Source organism: Megalops cyprinoides, chromosome 11 (genome assembly GCF_013368585.1).
Source record: "Megalops cyprinoides isolate fMegCyp1 chromosome 11, fMegCyp1.pri, whole genome shotgun sequence".
In the NCBI taxonomy this organism is placed as follows: domain Eukaryota; kingdom Metazoa; phylum Chordata; class Actinopteri; order Elopiformes; family Megalopidae; genus Megalops; species Megalops cyprinoides.
The window spans coordinates 7,643,026-7,670,491 of record NC_050593.1 but is presented as its reverse complement, the minus strand read 5'-3'; the positions used below and the strand labels follow the sequence as shown (position 1 = coordinate 7,670,491).

The following is a 27,466-nucleotide window of genomic DNA, read 5'->3' as shown; positions in this document are numbered from 1 at the left end:
TAATTACCCGCATGCTCGGTGCACTCTGTCCCCTCTCTCCGTCTCTCGGGGCTGCTCCATCCAGCCCTTAAACAGACAATGTTTATGAAAGTGGGCCTTCATCCGGGGGTACGACAGAGGTGTTTGCTCAAGCAATAAAACGTGCCTGTAGGGGAGTCTGCCCAAGGCCCACGCCGGTCCATTCTCCACCTGGTGCTGTGACCACACTACTGCAAGTGTTAGGACTCAAGAAAAAAAAAACACCGCGCCTCACCCACATAAGCAGGCACCAGAAATACCCAAATCAGAGCAGAGGTTGTAATCTACACGTAAATGGTGTTCTCTGTCCCTGCCTAACGAGCCTAAACACTGGTCAGCACCAGGATTTCTGTTAATTAAGAGAAGGCCCTTGTCAATAACCATTGCTGTGTTCATTGATTTGCTGACTGACATATTGGCGGTGTTGTTCTAAGGGCAGTCAGAGATGTGCTGACCTTTGTGGACAGAGGCATTGCAGCTGTGCCCCTCTGACTGGCTACAAGCATTAGCAATGCACATCCAGATCTATGGCCTCTGGAGATTGCTTATTCTAATGCCACCGTTCTGCACCAGTCACCTGTTAGTAGTGCTCCTTCTTTGTTTCAGAAATGCAGCAGCTGAGTCATGTGGATGCAATAGCTGCTGGAATTAACGAATATGAGTAGGCCCATTAAACATTTGATTCCAGGGAGAGCTCCATACTTATGCAATATACTGTATTATATACTCTGTTCTGCTGGGAACTGACATGCAATTTCAGTTCAAGGATCCATTCATTCACCTGACATGAAACATACAGCAGAGCTCTGGTATATACCAGTATTTTTTGTACTGGTGCATATGCTTGTTAATACATGTGGGCAGCTCACCAGCAAATAACGTCAACACCTTGTGTCATCCTATTAAAATGTGACAAGTTAAAGCAGTGGCATGTTATGCAATGGTACAACTTGCCACTTGCTGCTCTGAAAACATATAGTGCTTCAAGTGAACAGGGTGATGCACAGTCCTTAGGAATCTCTGTGATCACAGTATGTTATTGAGTATCTGAGCAGGTGCTCTCTTCTGGGGCAACTTACATAGGTTGTTGATTTATAAAGATAGACGTTTGCTGGAAACATTAAAGTACAAAGGCACAACAGCAGTGCCCCATGTAGGATTAAAAGTACAACCTTTTGGTTTAAGTGCATTCCTGTTGCCACACGGCTGCCTATCTAGCTAGTTAGCCCATCACTTTTTTATGTACAAATACACACTTAAAATACAAATACAGTTCACTTTATAGATTTGTACTATTTGTGTTGATTTATTTCTTGTTAGTTGTATTGGGGTTAGCTAGATCCTGTGCTTTTCCTTACCTGCTGAAATTATTGTGGGCGAACATTATGGATTTCCACAGCAGCACCACATGTGAATATTTAATGATGATTTTCAAAAACAGTCCATACCTTCATTTGCAGCACAAACAGCAGCACAAAGAAAACAACCTTGCATCATCACTCCTAGACTAGCTCATTACCAGTGGCTTCTGATGACCTTTCATTGCATGTCCACATGTAGACACTACCAACAACATCGACACAATGGGTACTTTTCCCATCCATGTCTGTCCCACTCTTACATCAAAGTTTTTGATATCAGCAGGTGTTACTTCCCATCTGTTAGCACTGGCAGGGCATTTGGCTCATCGTGAAACATTCATTTCTCAAAAACATTTCTGCCCCATTCATGGTCAAACATTCCCTTCCAGGTGCCGTTCTCGGCCATTTCAAAATTCCAATGGTTCATGACAAAGCCTCTGTCTTTTCTCACTGATCGATTGTGACAAAGACAACACCATTTTGCCATGGTAGGAGCTCAGTGGTTTATTTCCAATTTAACCTCTAGAGTTAAGAGGAAATATTACACTGTAAGGAATAACACTATTTCAGTCTAGCAATTCCTTGACACTTAAAGGATAGAGAGAGGCAATTTAAACGAAATTAAGCAGAAAACCTCTTCAGGTCATTATCTTACTTGTGTTTTAGTTCAAAGTTATATGGTCAGATTTTCTCAGGGAACATTTTAAAAAATGATGGAGAAAGTGTTATTCGTTATAGCTTTTAATGCAAACAGGAGGCAAACATCACCAGAAGGCAGTGGTGGGCTTTTGCTGAATGGCTGACTTACTCTGTAACCACAGGGCTTCAGGAGCGGTTTAAACCTTGAATTTATGCAACTAGACCACTCAACTCTGTCAGTACTGTAACATGGAGATTAGTGCCAAATAGAATTGACTATTCAGTTGAATACTTTGAATGTGTATTTCAAACGCTGCATTTTATCATCTGAAATTCAAGGTCAAAACCCTTATATTCAAGTTTAAAAGACACTAAGTTAAAATGAAATTCTGTTTGAAGATTCTACGTGCTACTTGGTGCATGTAATTCAAGCATAAATCAGCACTGTTTCAAGGCAGTGTACACTCACTGCAATCAAGACGAACCCCTTGGCCTCTATTTCCGGTAGGAACTGAAGTAAGCACAAACCCTTAATGAAAATACAGCGCTAGTATATGTGTAAATAATATTATCACTGGTACTTAATTCAGAGTTAAAGCTAGTTAAACTAGTTTGATTCCTCTTTTCGTATGGAAACATTGAATGGCTGGCTACCACTGCATACATGGTAATCGTTATATAAACCTTATATTAACATTGGGTGGAAGTACCCATTCCCTTAATCAAAGCTTAAATTTGAATTAAACACAAGCATCAGAATTGCCAGAAGTTCATCTCCAGACAGTTATAGGAAATCACACATTAACAGCACTGAGCTTTAGTAAGTCAGCACGCTCTCACCATGACTGCTCCACCCAGCTCACCGGCCAGTCCAGGCGACACATGTGCCTCGTGGCGCGGTTGGGCTTGTTGAAGGCCACCAGGACGCTGAAGATGGGGTAGGGGGTCATAAGCAGGAGCGACATGATCCAGATGGCCGTGATCACTCGGTAGGCATGGGAGCGGGTCTGCCACGCCCGGGACTTGAGGGGGTTGCAGATGGCGCTGTACCTCTCGATCGCTATGGCGACCAGGCTGAACGTTGATATGCTTACTGAGATTCCTGTGTGGGGGAGGAAAAAAAAAGAGAGAAAAAACGGAGGGTGAGAGGCAAGAGGGGTGACAGTGAGATGAGGCCGTGGATGGTGCTCACTCTGCGCTGGGGTCCAGGAGCAGGGCTGGGGCAAATTCTTCAATAATTATTCTTTTGCTTCATTTTGCGTCTTCCTTGGCCATGGGGGACTCAAATATGCATTTGAGACTAAAATTAATCCCATTTCTCTTCCATAATTGAGACTCACCCAGCAGGACAATTCATTGAACACTGCTAACTGAAGTGGGTTACATTTACATTTAAATTTACTCATTTGGCAGATACTCTCGTCCACAGCAACCCCCAAAATGAGGTATGTAAGTGCACATAACAACTACATGAACAACTGTGGAGATTCGGGAAACATCAGACCACAAATGAACAGCGGTATGAATGCTTCACACAGTAACCACTGACATACTAAAAAGAAAGACTACATATAGTGCTGCAGTAATCAATAATGTACAAATGATTGCTATATGCCAAAAGTTCCACACAGAAACGTGACAGAGGACCTACAGTAAGTGCTACAGTGTAATCATTTAGGGGAGCCATGATGCAGTCTGAGTCTTCAAGCAGATGCCACCAACTCTGTTGTCTGAACCACCGTGGGAGGCTCAATCCAAAACATGGGGGCAGGAACAGGGTAGGGGGATGCAACGCTGCAGGCTTTCATAATATGTTAAGGGTACATTATGCATTAATCATACATAACATCATTATGAGCAAGGTGTTAGCATGTTATACAGCATATACTACCAAAACTCCTCTATTATAGTGGACATGCATTGACATACTGCATGTTTTTGCATACATACTTTCAATTTTTAAATAATATGCTACCCGGTACTATCAACTATCATAAAGCAGTGCTTTTTTATGCTTTATATATTAGCAGCAGCATGGTCATGAGGTGGTTATGTATTCTTTATGAAGACCATATAATGTATGATTTAATACAAAGTTTGACTAAGGGTTCTTTTGGCTTGTTTTTTGTGTAGTGATATACAGCTGACATGTGCTTTTTGTGTTCGACCAAACAATATTGACTGAGGGTTTCCAACCTGATTCCCCTATTCATCCATAGCTCATAAACCAATGAAATGACTCCTCGATACTCACTCCTAACCTTAATCCTAACCCTAACCTCCTCCCCATCCTCACCTAAGTAAATATCTGCAGCTGAAGGTCGTGGTGTAGAGCGTCTGCACCACAAGGACCCCGGAGGTGGCTGAAGTAAACTCCTGTCTGAAGTGATCAACAATCGATCCACCAAGTATGGCCAATCCATTCTTCTTCAGAATGGGGGGGATTATACACTTTTTTTCCTTTTTCTTACCTCCCCATCTATTATGACCTTGAAAGCCCATCCTCTGGCGTCTGGGCTCTGGGTTTTGTTTACGAGCGTGGGGAAGCTCAGAGAATAAGAATGAGGGTGGTTCTCTCCCTCTGGAGGGCTCTAGAACAGAGAGTAATCATCATCCATGGGGAAAGTTATAATAGCAGGCCTTTCTTTTCTTTTCTTATTTCTTTACTTTCCTCATTCCATTCTCTGTCTTCTTCAATCATTTCCCCACAGCAAAAAAAAATGTAGAAAGTGCGTCTGACATGGAGGTGCCCTGCTATCCTTCCGTCAGATGGCCTTGGAGTTTCACTTGCTGAAGGTAAGTAATCAGGATATTGTGCACATGCACACAGCCAATCAAAGGCAAATACATTTCGGCAGGGGGTGGGGGGCTGTAATTAACTAATAATACGGTGCATCAAAAGAACACCATCCTTCGTGCTACTGCCATTCCAGAAATTACCCCTAAACCCAACCTTTTTATTAATTGCTTTTGTAATTAAGTTGTCTATGTAACAACACACGCTCGAAATGCATTGACCAAAAATTCCACTACACATGTATAAGATTACATTGTCCATTACATGTTACATTACTTTACACTTCCACAGGGGTAAAGACCACATTGAGGAAAACTTGAAGGTTTCAACAGACTATCCAAAACTATCCATTTACTTGCAGTGTTAAGATCACAAGCAACCTCACTGTGCATAAATTAAGCTTTAGATAAAAATAAATCAATGTGATTTTTCAGTCTGAATCATCCTAAGTCTGATCTGCCTCATCTGTCCTCAAGTCAACTAAGAAGGATGACTGCATGAGAACAGTGTTAAAAAATGTTGTCTGAGGTAAGAAAAGATCAGATAAATTTTTCACAATGCTTCTTCATTAAAAATGTGTTAAAGTGTTGAAACTCATTTGAAATGGAATTCATTATGAACTCTAACTATGGACAAATGAAGGAAATGAGAAAAAAGATGAACATTCAAACATACACAATAATAACTCTATTACAGCTTAATCACAGCACTGTTCTCTCTTCCGTTTGAATATGCTCTATGAAGTTATGAGCTAATAACCTCACTGCTGTGATAGACTATAAACTTGCCATCGGCACCTAGTTCCAGCGGAGGTGATTAGATGGAATCTAATCATAAAATGAAACTTTGAAGAGAGGAATCAGCTCTGATCAAGGACTAAATTGCACCTTTTGTCATTTGAATCATGCATAGCCCAAAGCACCTGCATAGTGCTTCACAACCCAAAAATACATGTTTTTGATGGTGAGGAAAAATTGGTGAGCAGAATATTGAGGCAGTTCATTACAGCAGATTGACGCTATTTCAACTGAAATCCTGTGTAGTGTGAAATTCGCAATTTCGGCCTCCGCATGCTCCGAAATCGATACGCGGAGTCAGTGCCGCGTTTCCATTTCAGAGCAGCTGGTGATTGACAGCACGTGGTAGCCCTGTCTGTCGCAAGGTTGCGGTTGGGTCCTTTGGGAGAAGAGGTGCCAAAAGACTGAGTATCGCAGGGGGGAGCGGGGATAGGGGCATGAAACAGAGGACAGACGAAAGCCACAATCCCCTTGAGAACCAGGATTTAGAATCTTACCAATACAGAACCGCAACACCCCAACACTCCCATAATATAGAGCTCAAGTTCCATCCCTATAAATAACATTCTGTGACTGTATACCCTCAGGCTCTGAAAAGATACAAGCGATGCCATAAAATTAACCAACAACTGAAAAAAACTGCTTATCTGGTTCCTCAAAGCTGCCATTTCTGGTGAAATAGATATGGGAAATTGCACACACTGTTGATTTTATCAACGCAGACTTGATAGCATCAGTGAGTGGTAAATTATTTACAATGGCCTGGCACAGATAAACATGTGGTTGTGACTGTGCTGCTGTAGATATCTCCCCATATCACTAATATGTTTAGTAATTTTCTTCAAATCTTACATTTTCCCAGAATGCAACAGGCACAGTTTAATCACCATGACATTTCAAAATCTAATGTCTCCCCAAGATTCTAAATCAAGAACTACATTTGGAAAAACAACATTTTGCTCAGGGGTTGGTTTTGTAAGATTAAACTGAACTGTTCATTAATATAATAGGTCTTACTCATTGAGTTAAATGTGCCTTTATGGTATGGGCTATAATATCAGTGTGGTGTATCACATAAAATAAATTTTGGCACCCTTGAGAATTTTTTCAACCATGCGTAAATAGGAGAAAGAAATAACCACTCAGTGCCAAGAGTGGAGTCCCACAAACTTGCAAATTTCACATTTATTTGTGGAAATGTTTCAATTCAGGAACCCTCCAACGAAGGTTATAGACCCCTGCCTTGTGAAACTTGCCAGCTCTTCCCCTGCATGAGAGTTCATTCTTTATGAAATAATGACATGCTGTATCTGACTGCACCAGCCTGCTTCACCCGGAATGCCCTTGACTGATGAGACCTTGTCTGTCCCCTCAAGTCCCACGCAGATGACTGTAACAGTTGTGTTACGGCTCAGTAGGGATTGCTGGCTGACCGCGGCATTGCCCTGGGTTACGTAACACATAGCATGGGGAGACGGAGGCTAAGGCTTGACGAGCCAAAAAAAAAAACATTGTGGAGTTATCACACATTATCCAGGACTTACTGATTTTAACTAACCAATCACACTGTTCTGCTGTGGAGAGCAATGTCTTCTGATTTGTTCAAACAAGGAAGTGACAGACATGGCTCCACCCAATAGGGGTTCATGAGGCCTCTCTCCCCCTTCACAAGAGAAAAGATCCTCATGTGATTCAGTTCAAGTGCTAATGATGGAGCCCAGTTGATGATTCATAAAATTTTTACAGAGACATCCTATCAAAATGGATGCTGAAACAAGCTTCAGGAATCCATCTCCAATAATGAAGGCATCCATTTCTCCTCATAAAGTAAGATGGAAAGTAAAATGAAAACATTCTGTAACATTTTGTCCCACGCTGGGAGCATGGCTCCCAAACCTGAATTGCTATGGATGCAATTCCTGATTAAAAAAAAAGAGTTTTAACAGGTTTATGAATCCACGTTAGCTACAAAACAGATTGCAGACTGATATAACTGTACTAAGCTACCAAGCCATCATTTGTGGAAAAAATGGATATGTTGTACTGCCCTTGTGATGTTATCACAGACCTTATGTATCTACGACGATGTGTGATGGATTGATATGTTGTTGGTACTGTTGTTCCTGCTTTTTATTAGATCCACTTTCGTACTCTTACTTTCTAAGTTGTTCCAGATAAAAGTGTTTGCAATATATTTAAAGTAAAAACACAATCAATGTAGCTCCTTGGATTTTTGTGTCAAATATATAAATGCAAATATATAAATGCAAATATATAACTTTGCGATACAGAAGACCTGTGTGGTCATGATAATAAAGTATATGTTAATAATTTGGTGCAATGCACAAAAAGCAGTGGCTATCAGTGAGGACAGGTCCTCAGATTCAGACTTTGAACCTTAAGTCAGTATATAGGTCACTGATTGGTGATGCTGTTGTTTGGTGCCAGGGTGCTCTCAGGTGAACTCTCACCCATGAAGTAGGCCACGATCTTGCACATGGCGGCCCCAAAGATGAAGTCACCCAGCAGGTTGGGGATGAGGGTGAAGGGCATGCAGAAGATGGCCATCATCAGGTCGCTGACAGCCAGCGACAGAAGGAAGGAGTTGGTGACGGTGCGCATGCGCTTGTTCACCGTCAGCACCACGATGATCAGCAGGTTCCCAAAGACGCTGAGCAGGAAGATGAGGGAGTAGAGCAGGATCCTCACTGAGTCCATCTCTGAGAGAGAGAGGGAGAGAGAGGGAAAGAGAAAGGGAGAGGAGGGAGGAAGAGAGAGAGGGAGGGGGATGGAATAGGGGAGAGGAGTGAGAGTTAGCGAGAGACAAGAGGAGAACGAGGGAGGGGAGAGGAGAGAGAGTGAGAGAGAAAAAGGGAGAGGGGAGAGACAGTAAGAAAGGGTCAGAGAAAGAGGGAGAGAGGAAAGAGGAGGGAGAGTGAGAGAGGGGGAGAGAGACATGAAAAGAGAAAGAGGGAGGGGGGAGGTGGAGTGAGAGAAAGGGACACGAAGTGTGAAAGAAAAAGAGAGAAAAAGGGAAGTGTGAGAGAGAAAGGGACAAGGAGAGCGAATGACAGAGAGACAAAGAGAGTGATGGGGAGTGACAGAGAGAGTGGGAGATGTAAGTATTTATTTATAGTTTTATAGGTTTAACAGTTTACTATAGGTATTTATATTTGGCTTCAGCAATATTATACACTTGTGTGGTCATGCTTATGAAGTTTATTTAAATTTTATTTTGAATTTGAGAGAGATTAACAATTTTTTACTTGACATAGAGTAGGACCAAAGGAATAGCATATTGCACAACAAAGTGGAAAAAGTCATCGTCACATATTAAAACCAAATCATTTTCCTAAGGAGAATATTGTTTCATCAATGTACTGCATTTCTTCAAAATGCAGCAGGTCTGTCATACATTTATTCATACTTAATGGTGTGAATAATTGTGACCCTCATGTTTTGTAAAACAAAACTCACTGCTTATGAATGATGTTACTTTGCTCAGTGCAGTGCTATTAAGATTAAAGTATATAAAAAATAAAGTAAGAATAAAATATGTAGGGTACTCCACAATGAGACAGAGATATAGAGAAAAGAAAAATGAGACTAAGGGTAGAGAATAAGCTTTAAAAATGCAACTTTTTCTGTTCTGTGTATTACCTATTTTCTTATTGTGTCCATGGCATATGTATAAAAATGACAATCTTTTCAAAACGTTTACTGTCGTCAGTACTTTAAGTGCCCCACCGTGGCACTGCTGTTGTACTCTTGGGCAAGGTACTTAACCCACAATTGCTTCAGTAAATATTCAGCTGTATAAATGGATAACATGTAAAACTGTAACCTAAGTTGCTCTGCATAAAAGCATCTGCTAAATGATAATATTATGTAATGTAATCCCTTAAATCTTCTTGCATCACATTCCTTAATACAACATTATGGTATGCTGATAAGAAATTTCACATAAATTTCACATAAATGTTGTGTTCTGCTGGAGCAGCTGAGAGCAAATCTTTGCATTCCAGCTCGGTGAAGAACGCTAAACTTGATGGTGAACGTTGGTCAATGTTAACAGGGCAGAAGGTAGAAGGCACGCACAGCAGCCAGTAACTGTTGCTCTGAGGAGGGCGGAGGAAGTCACACTTCTGGGTGTTTAGGAAGAGACTCCTGTCATATTGAGATGACCTGCAGATATGCGGCCCCGACCTGTTCTGTGATTCATCCATTTTTCTTTTCTTCAACTTCATGATGTGCACGACAAAATGGCCAGAGCTACCAGTGCCCGTCCCACCACTTCGAAGGCCTTCAGGAGCCTAATCGGCCCCCCCATTAATGGCCCTTCTGTGAAAGGCGCTGTGGGTACGCCCTCTGTTTTCTTATGACCACTACCATTGCTCGCTCCTGCTGTACAAAGCTCATCAATAACCAGGTGATTTGTCTGACTGCTGGGGCTAAACTCTTCTTTCATAACCCAAGAGTGCAGACTATGATCGAGTAACCGAAACCGTCCCACCAGTCAATATGTCAAGCTAACTGATGAGGGTATGTTGCAAACTTCTCTACTTTTGTTGCTTATAACTTGGTGGTTACCTTTGCACAGATGAGAATCATTTATCTTAGAAAAGCAGTGCTCTTCCATTCTCACAATGTCATACTCTTAGGCAGTAACAAATGTGTCTACACAAGTAAAACAGGAGGGTGACATAACACTATTCATGCAAGAATGAAAAGTGACCAGGAGACAAGCCTCTGAATCCACCCAACATTTGTACTTCAAAAAAAAAATCAAGCATTCCATTTTTCATTAGGCTACTGTCATTGACAAAGCAGTAACTTTTGCATGTAACTGCACGCCAAAGGTTAGGACAATTGTTGATGGAATCTAGGTGTGAATCTCCTGAAAGGTGTAGGCTGTGGCATATCAACTGTTGTTACTCATGTCTTCTTAATAAGAGGGTCCAACATTCCACGAGGGGCTTGATGAATCTCCATTAGGGATACGAGCTTGACAGAGTGCCCCTGAAGAGTGCCCTTTAGGAGCCTAACCAATGGAAGCGAGGTTTCATTTTCTTTATTTTTTTTTACAATTATGTTTATTGGGTTTTGGTTATAATAACAACAAAAGACATACATATACAACTAGTTCACCAGAAAAATACATCTTTACACTGACAAAACCCCACATACCCATGCCCCATCTTCACACCTCTTAGCTTTAACATATATCAACACACACATATAAGGCACACTCACAATCACATATATACACGTACACATGGTTCTCCTTCCTGTGGTTCCCCCGCCTGGTCCCTGCTTCTGTTCTAACCTTTAATTATAAGGCTTCATATATATCATGCCATATTCTACTAAATTCTATTCTACTTGTTCCCTTTTATTTCTGTCCTCAGACGTTGTCTTTTCTATAGTTAAATACTTCATCATTCCCTTCCATGCCTGCATGGATGGGGTCTATACGTCTTTCCAATGCCTTAAAATAAGTTTTTTTTTTTTATACACCAGGGAGGAGTACAGAACCTGCCACCCAATAGGGTACCTCAAATTGTCTATCCTCTGCAAAATGCATCGCATGAATTAATCTCAGTTTTACAAATATTAGTCATCCACTTCTGAATTTCAAGACAAACGTTTTTTTTTACTTTTTCACATTTCCAGAAAGTATGTATGAGGGTGTCTTCAAGAGAAACACATTTTACAGTTACACACAAAACGGAAGAGGAGGGGTCCAATTTATGTGTTTTAACTTTATTTTAATATATTCTTAAGCTTATATTGTATGAGTCGCAGATTTTCATTATATATTTTTTATACAACTACAGGGTAGAGGGCAACTAACAAGATCCAAATTCAAAACAGCGCAATGAGTGCCAGAGTGAAGGCGGTAACAAAAAACAATTTTTAACGGACTTAACATACTTGTGCTCCTATTAAATAGTTATATTTACCTTACCTATCAATTTGTTTTTTCTCCAGTATTCATAAATGACTTTTCAATAGATGTTGGTTCCACATCATAGTTTAACATAAAATTCTGTAATAACCAGCCTTTCAGTTGAAAACATCTAAATATTTCAACCAGGTTGAAATATTTCATAGTCTCTTAAACCAAATTTGTTTTTAAGCTTTTTTTTAATGACAAAACATTATTATAGGATACTATATCTGAAATGTTGCTAATTCTACTATTGATCCATGTGTTCCAATTTAGTTTTGAGTTTTGGATGGTGATGGATGGATTGTTCCAAAGATAGGTATTCTTGGGTACACTAATGTGAACCCTATAAGATATAAGATATTTTTGATTTTTTTTCCATGCTCCTAAAGTGCTATTAATGACAAAACTAGAGTTTCTGATCTTACGTTTGTAAACATAGATAAAAACAAGTTGTCCGGCCTAAGCTGGTAGTCCACTATACTTATCCATGGTTCCTCATCTGTTCTATTAATGATAAGGTTGATATAGAAGGCTTGTGATGCATAATAGTACAGCTCAACATCTGGAAAATTAAGACCATCTTCTCTTCTGGTGTTCTGAAGAAGTTTCCTACTAAGTTGGTGAGACTTATTTGATCAAATAAACAAAGTAAACAGCCTATTTAACATCCTTAAAGAAATTCTTTGGGGGTATCACCGGTATTGTCTGGAAGGTAAACAGAAGTTTAGGCAACCATATCATTTTGATCAGATTTATCCTACCATTTATGGGCAAGTCTGCCCATTTGTCTAGGCTTACCTTAAGTTCATTAATCAAGGAAACAATTATCTTCATATAGTTTTGTTTTGTCAGAACATATGTAGCAGCCAAGGTATTTAATCCTTTCTTTTTGCCATTTAAACCTGTCATAACTCTCTGGAATGTTGAATGAGTCTCTAGCTGGCATTGGTAATTGGCAAGGTTTCATTTTCAACACTGCCACTCACAAAGGTGATAGTACACCAAATAACAACAAATAATCTTGAGCATTCCAAGGGTAGACCCTCGTGAGGAATTGTATTTGTGATACTGGGGTAAACATCACAAAAAAATTGCCTGCACAGGGTACAAGAACAGGTTTGTTGCAGCAAGTTTGCCACAGCAAATGTAGTGCGATTACCAGCGTGATAAATATGAAAAAAACTGACACCATTGGCCCTTTCACAAGTGAAGCCAGTGTCAAATCTGAAAAATGCTGACAAATTGGCAGCACGTACAGCAGTGAGAAAGCGATGTAAAGTTTCTTTGCTTTGGCTGCTCAGTCCTCCTGGTAAGAAACACTAACATGCCTGCCTTAGCTGTTTTCAGGAGAGACCACTGTGATATCCCTCATGGAGGCATTTGTGGCATTTGTGTTGTTTTTAGAAACAATGTTTTCTTCCATTTATAGCTAGCTGTGCAATAATCTTATCGCAATTTTAGCTGTGCAATAATCAGATATGTTTTGTGCAATAATCAGATACGTGTGAAACAGAGACTTTTCACGGTAACAGCTAGGGAGTACATTCCCACCATAATAGAACTTCAGGTGTGTAGACTCTTCTACATACTCTACTGACTGTTCCTGCCAATGCACAGACACTTTATTATTATTATTTATTTATGTTCCATACACTCATCATATTTTATATATTCACACATTTTTATATATTCTTGTTTTTAAATTCTTGTTATATGTTGTCATAGCACTGACACAGGGGAGCAACTGTAATTTCGTTGTCCTGAACAATGACAATACAGCTCTCATATCATCTTATCGTGTCAGGGCTCCGCCCCCTTAAGCCGCTGTGTTTTTGTTTTCCCTGTCCTTGTGCTTTTGTTTTCCTTGTGTTCCCCCTGCCCTGCTCCCCGCCTGGTCCCCGCCCACCTGATTCCCTCATTGCCTGCACCTGCCTGCCTGCTCACCTGCTTCCCATCTCCTCGTTACCCCAGCCCTATATCTTCCCTGCGTGTCTCTGTCTTGTTGCTAGTTCGTTTCAGTGTGTTTCACCTGTCTCGTCCCCGCGCTTTATTTCCCGAGAGTTGTTACTACATTGCCGATCCTGCCTGTTTCCTGACCACGATTCCTGCCTGCCGTTTTGGATCTGATCGCTGCCTCTCACCTGCCTGATTCCTGACCCTGTTCTCCCTAACTCCCGATTTTGGATTTGCCCCCGGATTGCTTCTCTGTGTTTCGAACCCTGCCTGTCCCTGGATTTACGAACTGCCTGTCCCTTTCTATTATCGCCTGGAACCGGAACATCCTGCGGACCACGTTTGTGTCCCGATCTCCGGCGCTAACATATCGTAGCTACCAAGGCTATCTGATGTATCAGTTTGGTGCTTAGCTTCTCACACATGTGCAGCCATGGTTTCCTGTAGGCTGTTATTTCCATTTATCCTGCAGAAATCAGCGGAAGAGAGGGTACTCTGGTAAAAATATATACCACAGAGCCCTTTCAGAACCACGTAACTTGATATTACCAAAAACTGGCACATACAGTGTGTTGTGGAGCCACACACTGATTTGAAGCCATAGCATTTTTCTATTGAGATGAAATTCTTTTGATTGGTTCATGTGAGTTCATGATTGGCAGCACTTGGTAGCTCAACTTATAGTTTCCATGATGCCTCACACTCCCTTTGCTGTTCAACTGTAAATGGAAAGGGTCAGACTTCTCAAATATTACTTTGTCAAACATTGTAGGCGTGGTTTGAGGGCAATCAGACTGGAGGTCTCTGTCCTTTTCACACTCTCACTGTCACTGCTTCCCCTGAAAGGTCTTTCACTGCCAACGCCCCTTGACGGGTTTAACTGCATCACCCTTGCCCAAGTGTACCAGCTCCCTCCGTGTGTGAGAGGGCGTGGCTGTTTCCCCCTCTTGTTTCCCGACAGCCATGCGCCACAGTGATTATTGATAACGTGATGTTTTGCAGACATGGCATTCTCAGTATTGATTTATGCTGCTCTTGGGAAGCCCAAAGGATGTCCCAGCCTTCTACATGAGAAGCCTCCTGCCAGCCCCCCATTAGATAATCTTCCTTTGAAATGCACAGGGCAGCAATTCACTACAGGGAAGGAGAGCCTTGGCAGGTCTGTTACCATTAACTGCCAGTCAAGCTCCCTCCTCAGCACTAAAAAATTTAATCTGAGATGATTCCATTTGCACATGCCCCAGGCTGATTTGAGAGACGCTTTAAGAAAGATGACAGCATTTGCACAAATGAACAAGACATGATGCTGTCTGAGTAAAACCGCCTTGATCTATGTGCTTGTTTCAAATGATTCGCTACATTCAATTAAAAAACGCAGTTACAAGGAACAGCGGCGTGTGACAACTGCGATGATCCTACGCCTGCCTGTCACAGGTGAGGCAGCGCTATCGCCGGAGATTGATGAACCACGCTTACGCTTGATGGTCTTGTCACCTCGTGAAAGCGCACGAGACAAAACGCGGCTAATTTGCTGTCAAAGTCTATTTACACAAAGTATTTACTGAGCCAGAGACTCCCCTCCTGTTTAATGGTTTTTTTTTTTCACTCCTTGCCAACAGGCACCGAGTCCAGCACTCGGTGCGGATGGTGGGTGGACCCTTCAGCTATCCATCATTTGGTCTCTAGTCAATCCCCCCCCGAAAGAGCAGAAAAACGGCCTGGGACCAGGAGTCCTGCCCGCACAGAATTGAGCACTAATGTAGGACGTAGCAGCAGAGCTCCACAAAGGGGGGATATAATTTATGAAAGGATTAACGAATGAACTAGAATGTAGCAAGAGCTGCATGTCATAAAAATGCCCAATGCCGAAGGCCCGCTCTTCATGGCTGCTCCATGGCTCCCTCACCGATTCCCCCCCCCCCCCCCCCCCCCCAATTTTGAATCTACGCCATTGTCCTGTGGTTAAACTGTGCCCACGTGGTTGAAATCCCTTTCAAATACATTTCTTGCTCCATGCTGTTGTCTATGTTCAAAGATCGTATGTGGGTTCACACAGAATGGTAGGTGGGCCATTTGGCAACCATTGGCTTTAAGGCTAAACCCTATGACCCAGGTTTGAAACTGACTGTGTCATTTGCTGACAATGACCAAGATCCCACAATGGGAGAATAAACTGGCTACATTCCGCAGGGGGCAGGAATGGGTAGGACGGCCAGGTTGTCCTCATCTCAATGTCGTCAGGCACCTTGTAGTTCATCAGGTGCCTGTGAGTTGCTCGGATGATGTCAGTGGAATAGTGTGTATCCTCCAACTGAAGCCTACCTCACTGCAGTGTACTCTGGGTCTTGTAATATGAAAAACAGCCACTGCCTGTGTGTGCTCATCAGAAGAAGCCACTCGTCCTGCTTCAGCACTCATGTGCATGTGCAGAGATCACCACGGTGAGACAATTGCTGATTGCAAAAAAAAAAAAAAAACAGGGCTGCATAAAGGGGAAAAAGCATACAAAATAGTGTAATGAGTGCAATTTTTTCCTTGGCCTTAGACACTCCTCAGAATAAGAATAATAATTCACAGGGAACTATGTTTTTCATGTAATGGCAGTTTTTGCCATTTTGTTAGCACTTCGTCATATCTTTCAACGGTCCACTTGGCTGCTAGGGAAAATGTGTTGTGTGCGCCTCTCTCACTCGCTCTCTCTTTTCTGTGATGGTCCATCACTCTCTGTTTTCCTCTGGGCTGCAGAGTCAGGGTTCACAGAGCCAGCCTGTAGAGGGATTAAAGGATCTCCACATGTCCTGCTCAGAGCTCGGTCAGTCACCTGGCCTGGGGTTTAATTGGTCGGCGGTCTCTCTGTGCGCCCACTACCTGCTTCGGGAGTTCTACTGTTGCTGGCAGCAACAGGGCTTGAAGGATTAGAAGCATTAGTGCTTTTTTGGGGGTGCACAGCAGAGCTCAACACAGGGGAAGCTCCCTGCTGCCCCAGATGGTGTGGAGGGGTGAACGATACCCACTTGTCTCCAATCAAAGCTCTCTGACCCGGCTTATCACAGACTTACACAGATAATGCTAACGTTTTTTTTTTCAATGTATATTTCATCTTTTATTGATCTCAAAGCACTTCAAAATAAAGACGTATTCACCTCGTCCACCATCATTGGGGCAGGATGCACCTGGGTGATGTATGTACAGGAGCCACTGCTGTGGCTGAACACACTGCTGCCATGCTATAGTGAACATCAGGGATAAACAACTCAGTTCTGTACAGCCCAGGATTAAATCTGTTCAATTTGTGCTTTTGGCCAGGCAAGCAAGGTACTCCCCATTCACACAGACCTACAAATTCGCAGCAACTGGTCAACAGAATCTTGACCATCTCTTTTACCCATTTAGGAAGGCTTGCAATGTTGCATGTCCCCATTAATGAGTTTAATGACAGACACAATGTATCAGCAAGAGGCAGGGAACACAGACAGGTGAAAAATTTCCTCCATCTGGAATTCCGCTTGACATAATGAGAAATGGTACAATAACTACACTCTCCTTCAAGCAAATTACTTTCCAAGCTATGCCGTCTCTAAGGAAACAAATGAAGCATCGTTCTTTTTTTTTTTTTAATTTTGCTCGTTACAATGGCTGTTTGTGCAATTTAGACAAGCTGAAAAGTACAGCAACATCGAAGAGGTACCATCTAAACCCCTCAAATAATTTCTGCTGCCTTTTCAGTGTGGACGAAAGGGCACGTTCATACTCTTGAGAAACAGCTGATAAATTCCTGCTACCTGATAGAAAGCTAGCATGCCTCATTTTTAAGTATTCAGTAAATAAAAAACAAATGAGCAGGCAGTGTATGGATGGCCAATAGAAGTGGAAATGTTATCTGTTTTCAGCCTGTGTAATCTATTTGTTCACCAATCTAAGGGGAAATCATGCTTTTTTGGCTGTTACAAAATTGTTAAATGTTTTCAGATATTGTGGTACTTAACACCCGTCCTCACCATGGACACATACACACACACATACACACGCACACACACGTGCACACACACACACACACACACACACACACACACACACACACATATACAATTAAATGGAATCCACTGCATATGCATAATATGAATACATCTTGTATTAAAAGGTAGAGAGGTTAGTAGGATACTTTGTGCTTCAAAGTTTGGGGGCCATTTGAAATTAGTTTTACTATCAGCTCCAACTGATTTGTAGTTGTTACTGGTATTTTGTATACAAAAAAAATGACAATTAGTGTTGAACTAATTTCTTTACAAGCAATTTATTGAGATTTTCCCTGTAAACAGAGACATTTTGAAAATGTGAAAATTGAAAATGTCACAATATGTTAACATAGTCCACACAGACTGAATCTTTGCTTAATATTGTGCAACACAGAATGCTCTTCCATCCGCTATTACAGCCATGTATGTACATGCCATAGGCTTGAGTTATTTAGTTACTTAGTGTAAAGCTTTAGCTTTATCTCTAGCCATTGTCTTCTGTGCATTTGTCTCTATCACAGGTCTCACCAAAACACTCGCTCGCTCTGCAAACCTGAATCAGTCCTGGAGCAGTGTGCTGATCTATCCATGTGCACTAGTCAACACCCCCCCTTTAGGTAGGTTGATAAATATTTGTCGAAGGTTAAAGCAAACAGATGTGGAAGCACTGGGCATATTTGAACAAAGTGTTATAAACAAAGAGCAGTTCCCAGTACCCTCCCCCCCCCCCCCCCCCCAAAGTCTACTCAATTATCATATGTCCACAGAAACGGGTGAGTACACAGATTCCAGGCCACGTTATTTCAGATCCATCCAGTCTGTTCGGCACATATTTTTACCATAGTAACCGTGCCAAACAATGACACCTCCTACCTTTCAGAGATGCAGAAAAAGCTCCTCCGTGCCTCTCCCTTTGCAAGGCCGGATTACTGTAGCGCCTTGCTGTCTGGTCATCAAACCAGCATTTTGTCTGTTCTGCTATTAATGCAGAATCCTGCTGCAAGGATTTCGACTGAAATCACGGCAAGAAGAGAATTGATCACGCGTCATCTGTTCTCCCATTTAAAAATCCCAATTAACACCTCAGTGCTCCTAAGAGTTCTGCTTCTCGCCCACAAAACACTGAGCAGCCTATCTCTATCATACCTGAGCAAGCTCATTATTCCACATAATCCTGCCAGACACTGGCAGGCTCATACAGCAGGCTTAGTTCCCCTCTTTGAAAGTTTGAACGACAAAACAGGAACCTGCGGCAAGGTCTTGGGGACTGTAATTGGACAAACAGGGACAGCTGGGACAGCAAGGAGACCAGGGACTGATCACTACAGGGGAGGAGTAGTGCTGAGTCTGATGGGGTGGATGCTTCCTTCAGGGATCATCGACACATCTGGATCAGACACCAAACATAGACAGACATTCCAACGCATACATCTGAAAAAACATCTGCTTCCTGACAGGGATATGCTGGAAGACAATAGCATTTTGTGAACTCCTTGTTCTCCTTTACTAAAGGACCAAGGATGTTCTCAGTGAGTGTTTTGACTGCTGGTTTGAGCTTATGGTGTAAGGCTGGTAAGCACTCGAGGGAGAAGATGCAATGGCCAGACAGGGATCTACATCCTGTGCACTATTGAAATATCATCCCATCACCATCCCTCTTTCACACCAAGAGTGACGCAGCCGACCATCATGTTGCCGTGGTGATCGCTGGGACCCGTGTTGGTCGACGTCACCATGTCAGGTGTTCTCGTCTTCTTTCCACACTTGGGGAGCGGCAGGAACAATCCCTAAAAGCCAGGGACACTGTGGCAAGGTGACCAGGGGACAGTCACACGTTCAAACCAGGACAAACCTAACACACATCCAAGGGAACCCAAGAGGGGCGGTTATGGGTCAGGTGTTTTGCCAAGCTTTTTTCACAATGTTAAATTTGGGACCTGGGCCCAGATTTTCATCTTAAAAACTTTCATCTCAAGATCACTTCCTTGAGCTGGAGTAAAACACTTTGATAAATTCCACCTGCCGGGTGAAGGAAAAAAAGAATGTCTGCAAAATGAAACACTGCAGTCGAAACTTTTTTTGCCCTGAGAGAACCGAATGGCAGATCGGCGTCGTAGCCTCTAAATCTGAGTCGACGTGATGGAGGGTCTCCGTTATCTGAGAAGCCGAGTGAAACTCTGCGAGTGGGCCGCAGAGTCCGCCTCCAGGGGTGTGCGTGCTCGCCCCCTCCTACATTAATCACCGCATAAATAAATAAAAAGGGTGTATGTGGCGGTGTTTGCTTAGGACGTGAGCGGGTTGGAGAAGAATGCGTCGGGCCGCGAGGCTGCTGACGGTATTCCCTGATTCACAGGGGAGGGATGAGAAAAAGCACTGAGCAACACCGATAATTAAATTCTGTGGGCAGACACGGCTCCACGGACAAAGAAATGCGACAAGAGGAAATGCGTGCCTGAAAAACCGATAAATCGCAAAACAATGAGATCAATCAAGAAACATGGTCGTAAATCACCAAACATACAGCTGCAAAGAATGCTATCACCAGATGCTGTTTTTGTGGGGCATTTTTTTTAATGATATAATGACACTGCATTTCGCAGTGACTTATTTCAGTTCATAGTACCGTACATTGTCTCATTATCACACCTGGCAAATAGATTCATAGTGGGAGACTTGTAGTGATTATACTGTATCACATTAGGATGTCCATCTGCAACTTTTAATTTGGTTGGGCATACCCCATACCCAGACAGGATTGAGAGCTGGTAGAGGAGTTAGCTGAATTCTAGATTAAACAGTGCTTTTTACTCTCCTGCAAAGTGCTTCGCATCTCTGAAATGCTTCCAGTGAGAATCTGTCAAGTGAATTGAATGTGCGCAGCCTCGCTTGGCTCAGTGTTATCCTGCCCCTTCCCCTTGGATGTGCAGATTAAAGTTTCGCTTCAAGGGGCTTTGTCAGTCTCCCTGATTGGGATGCACAGGGCCTTCTCAGAGTCCGTCCAGAAATCGAGCATCATCTGAATGCTCACTGCCCTTGGAGCTTCAGCTTTATTCTTCATTTTCCTCGTTTCACATTCAAAAAGCACTCCCCTATTACCTCCACAAATTGAAGCAACATCGTTTGTCTCTCTCTTTCTGGGCTCGTAGGGAAGTGGCATAGCTGGTATTAGCATGTGTCCTTTTTGCCATTTTGAAAGGTGACCACACTGAGTTATTCATCCAGGTCGCAGACACAAACTCTTGTCTTAAAACGGGTTTAGGAATGGAATATTTCACCCTCGCTCATCTACCCACGCTCCAGGCTGGGGTAGATGATTGAGGCAGCTGAACAGCCCCTCCAGGCAGTTTGGTCATGGCCCATTCTCCAAGTGGCACTGCTGTTCTTTACATTGCATTACATTACATTATTGGCATTTAGCAGACGGTCTTATCCAGAACAACTTAGATCAGTTACAGTTTTTCTTTTTTACAATGTTCTCCATTTATACAGCTGGATATTCACTGAGGCAATCGTGGGTTAAGTATCTTCCCCAAGGGTACAGCAGCAGTGCCCTAGTGGGGAATCATGCTGGCAACCTTTTGGTTATGAGTCCTGCTCCTTAACCACTATGCTATGCTCCTTAACCACTATGCCACTGTGGCACTGTCCTATCCTCTTCGTCTGTGGGACTGGTCAAAGTCACTCTGCGAGGTCTACTCCCACCATAATGAGAGAGCCCCAGCAGAAGCTGGGCTAGCCTTTTTGCAGGGGAGTTGGGCTAGACCTAATGAGGTGTATGCTTGCACAGCCTCATCTAACATAAATCTGGTATGCTGTTATTTTTTTCTATAGCTTGTTTCTGGAAGCTGAGAAAAAAAATATCCAGAAAAGCAGAATTTGCCAGGATCTTGTGTTGTGTATAACTGTCAGAATGGTTGTGCTGGTATTGGTCCCTTTGGTGGTTTTGAGTCTCATAAGGGTGGAGAAGGAGAGGAAGGGCTATCCTGAGTCTGTCGGCTTGCACTGCCCTGCAATGCACATTATATTTAGCCTGGCCTTTGGGTCCAGAGGACAGAATGGACAGGCCAGCACATAAAAAGAGACAGGGAACCAGGCGTGTGTTTTTTCTCCATGTCAAAAACACACTCCAAACGCCTGGGATTATGCAAGGGAATGATAATACACGTCACTGTGAAGGCGGGGAACCAAGCGAGAGAGAGACTATCAGCACACAACAAAAGCCATAGCAAGACCACAAATTTATAGAGATGGCAATCAGTGGAGTGGTGCCCATTCTCTCAGCAGTCATATGTTCCTCTGTGACAATTGCTGGTGAAAGTACACCCAGGCAAAATCGACTGAATCTTGACTCTTAATAAATTATCTTAATCTGATCCATTTCAGAATGCTGTAATATTTAGTTCGCCTGTCTGCTAATGAGTAGTTCTGACCAACCTGATCGATATCTGGTAACAGCACTGAATTCTGCAGGAGTTAATATTGCATCTTGGAATTTCACAGGAAAATATTTGACTGAGTGCATTGATATATAGTATGCATGGACATACGTATGTGTGGCTTTTGCTTGTTTCTGATTGCATGTTTCATTCCACGGTTGTGGTTTTTCACAGAATGAAAGGGATTCAGAAACTGTTTATCATGGCATTTCTGTTCCGAGTCATTCCTCTGTGATCCCTTTTCAAAGGCCATGCATTGACAACAACCATCAGCCATGCTGTTTTCATAGTGGAGAATTTTGGTTTCTGTCAGACAGAAGTTCTCCATATTAGTCAGGCAAACCACACTGCAAACATCCCCAGACATCTGCTTCATAAAAATTATATATAAAATCAGTATCACAAAGCCACTCTCTGATTAGACTGCAATCAGTAGCGTACTTCTGGGAGGGAACGACTTGAGAGTTAAGATGCATTAACTCCTTCATTGTATGCAATGAAATTTTAATTTGCACTGAGGAAAGTGTACCCAACACCATCCAGAGTCTGATTACAGAGAAAAGCAAACATTTACAGCCAATGTGTATTGTAATATAATGCTGATGGGCTCGGGTGGTCTGAATGTAGACTATAATCATTGCGCAAAGAGCAGTTAGCTGGCTGGTTTTCGCCGTACGCTGTAGCACCGTTGCCAGTCTGAAACGTTCTGGAACAAAATTTGCGATGAATTATTTACTGGCTTCTCTGCATCTCTGCATTTATCATTTTACACAGCACTCGCCAAAGAGGCAGCTAGGGATTGCAAAACGCAAAGGACTCCCAACACACAAACACACACACACAGCGCGCGCGCAAATTTGAGGTGGATTTTTTTTTGTTTTTTTACGTAGTAAATGCACTATATATTAAAACTGTTTGATACCTGTGACTCCACACTTGGGAGACATAATGGGATTGCTTATTTGGTGCCAGAAGAACAGAAACATTCACTTGGTGCGAAGCTTCTACAGTGGTTACCCAACTCCCCAGTGTAGCCAGACTGTATCGGATCGATAATGTTAATATGGACACATGGGGTTTGTGTTGCCCCATTTAAACATAAAGAGGCGTAAAAAAAAGAACTAATCCCCGTCTGATGAGTGCGGCTCTATGGTACCGGCCACAGAGAATTCCACAGACTGCTTCCGACAACGCAACAGCACAGAGAGCGTGCTCTAGGTGCCGAAGTGTGCGCGATGCGAGGTCGCTGAGGTGGGGTTGGGGCAGGACAGTAGAAGAGAACCCGCAATTCTGTGCCGAATGCACACTGAATGGTACAAGTTTAATTCATATGTACTTGAAGTTCTAATCCTTTGCTTGCTTCCTGCACAGTCTCTTGAGAGAACTGCAATTTTTCCACATCGCTGCTGTTGTTGTTGTCAATAATAATAATAATAATAATAATAATAATAATAATAATAATAATAATAATAATAATAGCACACGGTTGTGTTCGGGCCATTTAAAACATGAATGCTGGAACTTTTATCCATATAAGGAATTCCTCCATCACGGCTGTAAATGCACAGGCGCCTCCTATACGGGTAGTTCTTATACGGAGTCCTCTGTCCTTTTCTGTGTATCTTCCAGACGAACTGTGTTGTGTCAATCGCAATGAATGTATAGGTACACTGAATTGTTCCAATGGGTAGACTGACCGTGGATCTCCAACAATCATAAATCAAGTGTACTTGGCGGGGAACGCGAATGAAATGCTCTTAGATATGGAAATACATAGAATATCGCTGTGTGTTTTAGTTGTGCTTTAATAAAAGCTGAGGGAGAACAGTACGGCATGTATATCACGTGGTCAATCCATGTGAAGCTACAAAAGCCTTGATTGCAAGAGACACACTAAACGATTCGCGAGGTCTGCTTGCGATATATTGTTGATCAGCACATTTTTATGACGATAACCATCTGTGGATGTTATTTTAAACTACTGCGCTGTTAGTGTAGTTAAAGAAATGATGGCAAATTTATTTCAGGGGTTTCTGTAAAAAGAATGCTGAAGTGTACAACTTCATTATTTATTTAATATGTCATCATCTAAGAGTTTATGTATTCCACTAAGGCAATATGTAAACTGTCACTTTTCATTTGTTTTGGGGCTTGGGGGAAATTAATTGTGTGATAAAGTGTGCTTATACCAAGCACGTCAAAACAAAATTCAAGGCTGCTCGAGCGCGTCCTCGTGCTCTGGAGCGAAAACATGATGATCAACTGCTCCTAAAATTGGTTACATTGTACTTCAAATATTTCAGGAGTTTATGATCCGTTTCCTATGTGAGAATGTAATCTGCAAACAATGAAAATGTAGTAAAATATAAACATTTCACAGGCGCGTCTACTGTTAGAAAAGTCGGAGATGCTGAATCTTGCGGCGCGCAACAGCAAAGCGCTGCGGTGAGAGAATGTGGCTTTAAAACAAAAACCTGCGGTCTTGTAGAGTCTTCGATTTACCATCCAACACACACACATATACAGTTTAAAACTGATTACAAGACGTGAGCCTTACCCTTTTGTCGTGCCGGTTGGAGTTTCGGAATTATGGATGCGTTTCCACAGGTGGTGATGTTGATAACTTCCATGGTCGTATTTGCAGTGCTGTTCATTAATGATGAGTTGCTTTGCGCTTTCACACAATCCAGAAACGCAGACGATGTGTTTTCCCATTTTTGTACATCCATCGCGCAAAGATAGTCCTAATTAACTATTTTTCCCCTGCAAATTTCAGATATCGCCCTATCACACATTTGTGCAGAGGGAGAACTGTGAAATGTAAAAAGTTTCTATTTCAGCAATGGGATGTTGTTCAGTTTGTGTGCCAGTTGAAACAAGCACAGCGAAGTCCCTAGAATGCAGTTATGCGATCCAGTCGATATTGCTTTCCGGTCTGATCTTTCAAGTGAAATGATTCAGCGATGAGTGGGCTTCCTTAGTGAGATAGCGAGGAGATCCCGCTCTTGACGGTGATTAGAGGGGACTGTGTCGACAGCTCGAAGCTGTTTTGACGAGATGCTCTGGATGACTCGAGGACTTCTCGCATCCCGTCAGCAGGCGAGAGCGTGCGACTGCGGAACGCACAGCGACAGTGGGTAATAAGGGGGCTGTATGTGTGGGGGGGGAGGGGGTGGAGGGGGTGGAGGGTCCGTTTACGGTCATGGAGAGGGGTAAAGGGGAGGTGGGTAAGGCTCGTTTTAATTATGATCAGAGGAGCTGCGAGTTGAAGGAAAGGGTTACACCGCCGTCTAGTGGTAAATGGAGACTACACAGGTGGGGTTCAGAGCACTCGTAGAAGAATTAATTCGCGTGCCAAGTGCTTATGTGCTCTCAGAATTCAGCGACCGGGAAATAGTAAGCTCCAAAAGGACCACACAAAAACTCAATCTTGGAACATAAGATGACGATGATGGTGATTATCATCATCATCATCATTGTTGTTGTTGTTGTTATTAATAGTAGTAGTAGTAGTAGGCGTAGTAGCGTCAGTAGTAGTATGGATTTCAACCGGATGAAATGATTATCACGATATAGCATTGATTAACATATTACTTGAAGTCACTTTATTTTTAGGAAAATTTTATTTACCAATTAAATAAGTCATAATATAAGTAGCCTATAATATAACATTTTATAAGTAGGCCTACGTTAAACAATCCTGAAGACGTTACCTATCTTTTAAGTAGAGATTGGTTATAGGGAATGCATGCATGTTTGAAATTAGCCTTCCTTGTCTTGATCGTCTGCCATTTGCACTTGAGAATCTTTTTTTCCACTTTAAGAAATTATCTTCTATGAATACTTTTTTCATTTACAACAGTAATATGCCCAGGATAAAACATCCTTTCCTAAGTTTCGCATGGTTTACGCACAACCGTTCGGCGCCATGCCGTCTTTTAGCAAGCAGAATGCGATGATCCGCAAGCAGTTCTCAGCGTTGCGTCAGTGGGTAGCCGGTGACGTCCTTTATGGGATCCTTGCAAGAAAGCCCGTTTCAGTTTACGCATTTCCTTAAATTTGGATTAATAATATAGTAATAGTTGTTCAAATAAATGGTCCAAGACTTTTTTACGGATCACTCATCCCCCCCCCCCCCGGCAGTGAGTGGAGAGTTGAAGGAACAGCACGCGCTGGGGTGAGATAGCTTCCCTTACCAGCCGCGCTTCAGTCCTGAGAACAGGTCTGCCGACAACTGTTGTCTAATCTGAGATAATTTATTTACAATCAAGGAGCAGGAACCCAATCAGCGCAGTGGGTGTCCCATTAAACACGGGCCCGTGTGACTGACAGGCCTTAAGAAGGAGACACTAAAAAAACTTCCTTCTTTATTTTGCTCTTATTAATTTCCGCCCTTGATTGCTGCCCATACATAGCCTACTTATCAAAGTTTAGCATAAAAGCACACTGTTGTATTGTTTAAACTTTTTAAAAATATTTTTTTCACTGTTATGCTTGTAGCACCATTTGCAAGACACCGGGTCGGTTCCACTATTCACGCGTACGTTGAAGTTATAGGTGAAGTTACGTGTTGAAAAGTATTTGATTCTGCGCCTACAGCACCGAAAACACCGAACACTGTGCTCACTATAGGTGCATCGATTTTGGGAAATAAACCAAGATTAGAAAGTGAACCCGCGCTCTCTCATTATCTGGGTCTAAAAAAAACACAGAAAGAAATACGGTAAACGCATGCGAAGTGTCTAGATGCAGAGGGTGAGGTGCAAATTAGCAAACGTTTCGGTCAAGCGGCCTCCATTAGAGCTCTTCTCTGTTATGTACAGTAACGTGTTATAATGCTGACCGATGCCACTACTTGCAGATGCCACGGAAGGTTGCATAAAACCACATACACGTATTCGCTGGGTGATGGAGCGCACTAATGGTGTGGTAAAAGGCTGGTGGATGTGTTTGGACACACTAGGCGGCACAGTGTTGTACACAGCAGAGAGGGTGAGGAAGACGACGTTGGTCCTCTCCATAATATGACCATGAAACATAGTCTTCGTTCCACCACCAGACGAACGGCAACAAGAAGACTCTATGACCGAATCGCCGTATGACAGAGCAGTCGGATTAGATTCGATTAGAATTGCTGAGCACCTTTGAGTCAGGGATTGCATTCCATGTAACCGTGCACCCGTTACCCCCGGTTTATGTGTAGCGTCAGATACTACATACTGGCGAAGTGCTATGTGTCGGATACAGGGTTGTCCGTGAATCAGAGAACATATCTTCCTTTTCTCTCTTCTCATCAGCTGCACCTGCATTTCAGCCATCGTACATACAAGGGCAAGAACGAAATTCATTTCAAATTGTTTAATGAGGTCCAATGTATTTCTGCATTACACAGAGCAGGTCATTTGCAAAAACTAGTTGTACCCTTAATCCGACTAATTGATGTGTATCATTACTATTGTCAACATTCCCAAGATGGTTTAACGGAAAACATCAACA

The 27,466-nt window shown here is 42.5% G+C and overlaps 1 protein-coding gene across 1 annotated transcript in view; it reads right to left on the bottom strand.

Annotated features, from left to right (window-relative positions):
• The window catches only part of si:dkey-1h24.2 (uncharacterized protein LOC100137117 homolog), a 31,464-nt gene extending 6,398 nt beyond the window's left edge, over positions 1-25,066 (bottom strand). The window contains exons 1-3 of the mRNA XM_036541021.1: positions 24,528-25,066; positions 8,084-8,332; positions 2,859-3,120 (exon numbers count right to left, since the gene is read on the bottom strand). Of these exons, the coding sequence (XP_036396914.1) occupies positions 2,859-3,120; positions 8,084-8,332; positions 24,528-24,699 (683 nt within the window). The 5' untranslated portion in view covers positions 24,700-25,066. The remainder of the gene's footprint in view (positions 1-2,858; positions 3,121-8,083; positions 8,333-24,527) is intronic.
• Positions 25,067-27,466: the final 2,400 nt, after the last annotated feature.